General features: G+C 60.1%; 1 protein-coding gene across 1 annotated transcript; it reads right to left on the bottom strand.

Moving 5' to 3' along the window:
• Positions 1–627: 627 nt before the first annotated feature.
• On the bottom strand, positions 628–3,303 carry GPRIN1 (G protein regulated inducer of neurite outgrowth 1). Its single transcript, XM_040974445.1, has one exon. It carries the CDS (start codon positions 3,301–3,303, stop codon positions 628–630), a length of 2,676 nt encoding a protein of 891 aa, XP_040830379.1.
• Positions 3,304–7,467: the final 4,164 nt, after the last annotated feature.

The raw sequence follows: 7,467 nt of genomic DNA, 5'->3' as shown, positions 1-7,467 counted from the left end.
CTCTCTGATTCTCCTTCTCAGCCGAGCCCCCAGGTCACTGCCTGCAGCTGCTTTTGGCCCCTTTGGGCATCGCGAGCAAGTGACCAGTGGGAGGTGACAGGGTTAAGGGACTAGACCGGGCAGGTTGGAGACAGGAGTTGGGCAAGGACCACCAACAGCATGCAAGACATGGCGGGACCACGGGGGCGGCGCTGTGGAGCTGCACATGCGTTCAGAACCTGCCGCGTGCCCAGAGCCCTTCACACTCAGCAATCCACACCCGCGCGGCAGAGGGCCCGCAGTCTCCGGAGACCTCAACAGACCAGCCCGTCTCAGAAGCCTGCTGCAGTTCTGGGGAGGATGAAGGAGATGAGTGAGGGCGGTGCGCGGTCCCCCGTGCTCACCCGGTGTGACCAGGAAGTAGAGGTGAGGGCTGTGAGGGGCAAGAGGGCACATGGGCACCGGGAACTTAGTAGAAAGGCTCACCTGCGAATTTGGGGAGGGGAGGGCCCCGATAATGTCCTAGAGAGGTTGCTCACTTTCCGGAGGCCGGCCGCCAGCCACCGAGGGCACCCCTTCCAGGGGCCTGGGGTCAGGAAGGGAGCCTGAGAAGGTTGGACACCCGGGCATACAAAAAAGGCGCGCGGATCACTCGGCCGTGGGTCCCGCCCGCGAGCAGCACCGCGGCCGGCGCACGCTCTGTAGCAGCGCGCGGAACAGGCCCGGCGGACGCTTAGCTGCGCCATCCTGGGACGCGGCTCGGACCGAGCCCGCTCGGCCAGGGCCAGCGCGGGCGGCTGCTGCAGCGGCCGCGGCAGGCGGCGGGGGCGCCCCTTGGCGGCCGTGTTCCTCGATCTGTCGCTCCAGATGCTTCTGGATAGCCATGCCCAGCACTTCCACTTCCATGGAGGCCCCGTACACCTCCCACGTCATGCCCTTCTCGTCCCAGCTGACGTCGCGCACGGGCTCGGCCGCCTCCTGCGGAGCCACAGCGGCCGCCAGCACGGATCCGGGCTTCACCCGCACTTCGGGGAAGGCGGGTGGCGCAGCGGGCAGCGGCCCTGCAGCCTGTGGTGTCATGGGCCCGGTGGCCACGGAGCGCGTCTCGGCGGCACCCAGTGACACCTGCAGGCCCGCGTCGCGGCGCGAGGGCGGCCCGGGAGACTGGCTGGGCGCGAGCGGTGCCGCCTGGAAGCTGAAGGCCGGGCCACCCGCGCCGTCCTGCGGAGACATGGGGCTCACGGCCACCGAGACGCAGGCCTGCGCTCCGGCCTGCGTGCCCGCGTCCTCGCGCGGCGGCGGAGCGCTCGCGTCCCACGACGGCGCCTTGGTGAAATTGTCGCGAGTCCGCGGCCCCGCCGGGGGCGCAGTGGCCTCCACTGCCGCCAGGTCTTTGGGGCTCAGGCTGGAGACCTTGCCGCTGGCCGCCGCCGTCTCTGACCTTGTGCGACTCTCGCTGCTCCCTGCACCCCCGGCACAAGGGACTGAGCCGCAGGTTTTGCGGTCTGATTGCTGGGAGGACGACTGCACCTGCTGCACAGTCAGGGGTGCCCCCTGCGCTGAAGGCAGGGACTCTGCTTTTCCCGGAGACACGGAGGCCTCTTCCTTTCCTGAGGATTTGGGATCCGCTTTCTCCGTGGCCAGGGTCCCCTCCTTTGGCAAAGATGCTGCAGCCCCCGGCCCGCGGCGCTGTGCCTCTGCCTTGTCCCCTGACTTCAGCTCTGTCTTCCCAAAGGTCCCGGGCTCCACCTTGGCGTCAGGCACGGCACTGGCCTGCTCTAAAGGCAGAGGTCCGGCCTTGGGCCCCGGGCCAGCTTCTGCATTTCCCGGGGTCCCGCGGTCCACCTTCGCCGAGGACGAAGACACCTCCACCACCGGGTGTGTTTGTCCTGAGGCCACGGCGGCCCCCGATTCTGAAGGCACAGCCTTCACAGGCGCACAGCGCTCAGCTTCCACTCTGGCCCCGCTGGTGGCATCCATCTGGGTCGGGGCCGCAGGACCCTCCTTCTCCAGGGCCGGGGGCTCTCCTTTCCCCCGAGAAGATGGCGGATCCACCACCCTCCCGGAGGACGGAGGATCCCCGGGGTGGGAGGACGCCGGGCCGGCCTTTCCAGAAGGCTTGGGATTCCCTTGTCCAGGAGGCGTCATTTTCCTGGTTTCTGCAATCATGGGATCCGCCCCTTGGGAGGGGGAGGGGTGTATCTTGCCCTCAGACTTACACTCCACCTGCCCAGGAGACCAGGGCTCTGCAGGGTCCCATTTGCCGGAGGCCGGGAGGTCCCCTGGTTTCAGAGATGCGGTTTCTGGCTCTCCTGGGAGCAGAGGTTCCCCCTGGCCAGTGGACACCTCCTTCTTGGCCATCCTCTCAGACCCAGCACCTCCCTCTCCAGAGGGGGGAGGGTCCTCCTTTCTCAGGAGCCCAGGGTCCTGCTTCGCAGAGGTTACAGTTTCCATGTGTCCCCTGGGTGCAGGGTCCATCTCTCTGGAGGAGCCCAGCACTGCAGCAGCTGTCCCAGAGGCCACAGGCCCGCTTGCTGACTCTGCAGAGCGCAAGGGCCCCAGCTTAGCGTGTTCTGTGGACGTATCTGCCTCTCTTGCAGGCGCCGCTTTGTCCCCAGAGGCTGGGTCCACCTGCCCAGAGGACTTGGGATGCTCATTTCTGGAACACGTGGGCTCCTCCTGTCTTGGCAACACGGGATCCACCTCTCTGGGGGACCCAGCATCCTCCTTCCTTGGGGACACCGGAACCCCCTTACTGGCGCACATGGCTTCTACCTTCTGCATGTGTGTTCCATCTTCCTCTCCTGGGGCCGGGAGCGATGCTCCCCCAGGAGCCACAAGACCGGCAGGCTCTGACTTTCCCATGGGTGTGGAATCTGCCTGCTCCGCTGACTCAGAATCCATCTTCTCCAAGAACGTGGGGTTTGTGTTCTCTGAGGACCCAGGCTCGGGCTGCCCACACGAGGAAGCAGTCACTGTCCCTGAGGCTGGGGCTGCTCGTGAGGCTGCTGCCTCCTGGGTAGCCAACTCCTGAAGTGGGCTGCAGCTTTGGGAAGGTTGTCCCAGGCTCCCAGCAGGGCCCTCAGAGCAAGTGGCCACTGCCCCAGGCCCCGCAGGGCCACTGAGCCTGGAGTCCATGCTGGTGCTGTGGTCAGGGCTCTGCCTGGAGGGTGCGGGGCTGTCCTTCTGCTGGGAGGGGCCGCATTCTTTCATGGCCGGGCCCCCAACCTCCCGGCTCCCATCCTGTGGGCAGCAGAGAAGTCCCCGGGGGTGGGAGTCCTTCTGTGGCAGCTGGAGCCAGGTGGGTTCTTCAGCAGTGCCCATCTGCCTCCGTGGCCATGCTGGAGTTCAGGGCTGTCCTGTGGTTCTGAAGCAGAGAGAGGAGAGAGAGCAGGTTCAGTGTGAGGGGCCTCCGCTCACCTCCCTGCCAGCCTCCAGCTCTGCCCATCTGCCCCCCCTGCTGGCCACAGGGCATGGGCTAAAAGCAGCCCCAAGCATGTCACTTCCCTGCTCCACCGTGCCTCCTGAGCTAAGCCTTCTTGAAATGGCACTGGACTTGGACATGGCTCGACTTTTCCACTTTGCCTACTGCAACTCATTACTTGTCAGCCCCATGCCCATACAATAGGCTCCCCAAAAAACTATGCACTTGTCCTCTAGGCCAGAGGCTGCAAACTGTGCTATCACCGAGGCCAGGGCTGGGGGGTGGATGACAAAGGGGGACGGTGCTGCAGCACAGCGGAAAGGGCACGCTCCTCCAGAAGGGAAGGCCTGGAAGAAGCCCACACTTCCTGGAGCCCTGGCAGCACTCCTTCTGGGTGCCCGGAGAAGGCCACATCCAGGCTTCAATGTGTGTACCCCAGGTTCCTCTGGGGTGATGTGGAGGATGGGCTGACGCGCCGAGGGGCTGGTCAGTCCCTCCTCACTCCCTTTCATTCATGGAGTTCTGCAGACTCTGCACTGGGCCCTGAGCAGTCACCACGGTCTGTCTAGGTCTAGGGCAGAGATGGCACAGCAAGATCCAGGGAAAGCAGGGTGTGTCCACGCAGGAGGCTGGCTGGGGCTGTGGAAGAAGAGGCAAGCTCTGTCCACGGTGCTGGGCAGCACCTTCTGCAGGCAGGTGTGCCGACCGGCAGCTCAGGGCCATTGTGGACTCAGTGACCAAATAAGCCTAGCTCCTGCACACCCCACCCGTGCCCAGGCCTGCTCCAGCACCATCTCCTCGTGTTCAGGCTCAACACTCTAGACCTATGGGGTCAAGTTGAACTTTTAAAATGTTTTAAAATGTGCGTGGGCATCCCTGACTTTCCCTCACACTCTGTGTCCCAGCCATCAGCAAAACACATGGGTCTCCGATCAAAATCCACTCAACTTGAGCTGCCTGCCTGGGGTAACCCCCAACCTCTCATTTTGAGTCATCCCAGCTACACAGCTGCATACCCCAAGGCGACTTATCTTCCTCCTGGCCTCCCTTGTGACGTCCAAGCAGCCTCCTTACTACATCACAAGGTCCCTCCCGCCTCCTCCGGCTCATTCTGTCGCATTCCCGAGCTTTGCTCACCCTCCCTAGCAGCCCCCTTCGCTCTGGCCATTTCTTCTGCCCCTGGCACGCTGCCCCTCCAGGTATCTGACGGCCCACTCCCTTAAGCTTTCCTCTGCCATCGTCTGCCACTCCTCACCCTCTGACGTACCACACACACACTTGGTTTTGCTCACAGCTTGTCTCTCTCGATAGAATGAGGACACGTCCGTTTTTATCAAGGTTCCCGCTGCACTGAGCTTTCGGGCCAGTGCACCTGCCTCCAGGGATAGCCCCAAAGGCAGAAAGGTGGTGCTCCACGGTCCCCAAAGGTGTGGCTGGCAAGGAGGTGACAGCAGGAAATGTGGGACAAGCCCTCCAGGGGACACCACACGGCTACTTCAACGTGTGGTGTGATGAGAAAGAAGCCCAGGATAGGGCGAGTGAAAAAAGGCACGACATGGCGCCTGGGAGGCGAGGCATGCAGCGCAGGAAGAGGCCAGGCCAATGTGTGTTGGGTTTCTTTCTCGGGAGACACCTGGGGGGGGAACCCACACAATGCTCTGTGCAGTGACTGCCTCTTGGGAGTGGGGTGGGGGCCATGGGGGCCGAGGACCTGCTGCGTGCACCTGGATGATGTCAGAATTTTGGTCAAATGTGCACGGGGTACTCTTGAAAAAAGGAGAGAAGGGGTCAGTCAGCACTGGGGGTTGAATCACTGGCCTGTGACACCAGCACCCCACAGAGGATGCCAGTTTGAACCCCAGCTGCTCCGATTCCAATCCAGCTCCCTGCTAATGTGTCTGGGAAGGCAGCAGACGATGGCTCGCAGGCTTGCGCCCCCCCCCCCCCACATCTAGGTGGGAATCTCCAATGGAGACCCTGGCTCCTCGCTTCAGCCTGGCCACCTGCCTCCAGCTACTGCAGCCACTTAGGGGGTGAATCAGAGGATGGAAGGTCTCTCTCTCTTTTTTTTTTTTTTTTTTTTGAAATTTATTGTACAATTCTGTATAGTCTGGGATTCCTCTCCACCTAATTTCCACCCCTGACTGATCTTTCCCATAATGTCACAACTCTTCATACGGAGGAGATGGCTTTTTTCTTTTCTGTCATTCTGTCTTTCAAATAAATACAAACCTTTTAAATGCAGAAGAAAATCAAGCCTTTAATGACTGCCTGCAACCTATGCGGCCAAGTTGAACTTTCAAAATGTTTTAAAGTAAACTGATTTTATTTGAAAGTCAGAGTGAAAGAGAAGGTGAGACAGATCTTTTGGCTGCTGGTTTACTCCCCAAATGGCCACAAAGGCTAGTGCTGGGCCACTCCAAAGCCAGGAGCCAGGAGCTCTTCCGGGTCTCCCATGCGGTTCAGGGTCCCAGGATCTTGGGTGGTTCTCCACTGCTTGCCTAGGCCACAAGCAGGGAGCTGGATGGGAAATGGAACTGCAAGTACCTAAACCAGTGCCCATGTGGGATCTGGTGTCGCGGGCAGAGGTTTAGCCTGATATGACACAGTGCCAGCCACTTTAATGTGCTTCCTTTTTTCAAGATTTATTTTGATTGGAAAGGCGGATATACAGACGAGAGGAGAGACAGAGAGGAAGATCTGTCCAATGATTCACTCCCCAAGTGGCCACAACTGAGCCAATTTACACCTAGGAACCTCTTCCAGGTCTCCCATGCAGGTGCAGGATCCCAAGGCTTTGGGTCGTCCTCCACTGCTTTCCCAGGCCACAAGCAGGGAGCTGGATGGGAAGCAGGGTTGCCAGGATTAGAACCGGCGCCCATATGGGATCCTGGCACATTTAAGGTGAGGACTTTAGCCACTAGGCTACTGCACCAGGACCCTGCTAGAGCAATCTTGCCCTGCCTCCTTGCTGGCCATCTCTCTCCAAATCCCTGATCTCAGCGTACACGCCTCCTCCTCCAGGGAGCCCTCTTGGCCTTTCTATTCCTCTGGGTTGCCATGGCTTCCTGCTCCTGTCCCAAGCAGTCCAGAGGAGACATTTCCAGGCTGGGTTGCTGAGCAGCCCTCAGGCAGTCGGATTCTTAAGGCTTGCAGGTTAGGAGACAGGGATAGGGTAGTGAGGCCGGGTAGGTTGGAGGAGAGGGACCAGATGATATTTATGGATAAGACTGATATACCAAACTCCTTTAAATCTTGTGCAGGACTTGTAATCACTGAACAATGCTGACCACCAAACACCAGTCCATGCAAAAGCTAAGGCTCGGGGCTTGTCTAGTAGGATCATATCCTATAACCTGACATGATGATGGATCAGGAGACGGGTCACATCAGGCAGACACATGATATTCACTAGCACATGAAAGAACCATTTCCGGGGATAGATTCGGGGGAGGGGAGTCCAAACCCTGTGGAAAAACTAGCCCCACTGGTTAGCTCAAGAGTTGGGGTGGTGATGGGCTGAGCTAGTTATGACCAAGGAGCCTGCCATCACTCACGGGTAAAGGAACTGACAACAGTCTGGACTGGTCAAGGCAGCAGCACCCGAATGTGCATCATGAAATGGGGGTGGGGTGGGCCGAGCTGCAACGTTCACCAGCTCATACAAGGCCAAATGGGAGGCCAGACTGTGCCGGACATGGCCTAACATCCACTGGCATGAATGAGAACTGGGTCTGGGAGTGGGTCAAGTGGAAGAACTTGGGAAATTTCCCTGGTGGGTCATAGCTCCCAGTGGTGGACACATGATCCAGACCTGGGGGTCGGACAAACTGGGCAAAGTAGTTCCAACGGCTGGCTAATGTGTGGGTTGGTAATGGAACGGGGTGGACCAGGCAGAACTGAGCAAACCTTAGCCCACAAGCAAAATTAGAAATCAGGATGGAGTGCAGGTCATGCTGAGCTTCGCTCTTGCACCTACTGGTCTGCGTGAGGCAGGGATGCTAGGCCACGGCATCTAGCGTGGGGGCCAGGACAGTGAGGTGCTGAGCCAAGCTGAGTCAGAG

Source organism: Ochotona curzoniae, unplaced genomic scaffold (genome assembly GCF_017591425.1).
Source record: "Ochotona curzoniae isolate NIBS_2020 unplaced genomic scaffold, NIBS_Ocur_1.0 contig_1, whole genome shotgun sequence".
NCBI lineage: Eukaryota > Metazoa > Chordata > Mammalia > Lagomorpha > Ochotonidae > Ochotona > Ochotona curzoniae.
Note: the sequence above shows the minus strand (reverse complement) of the source record. Positions and strands in the feature narration are given on the sequence as shown.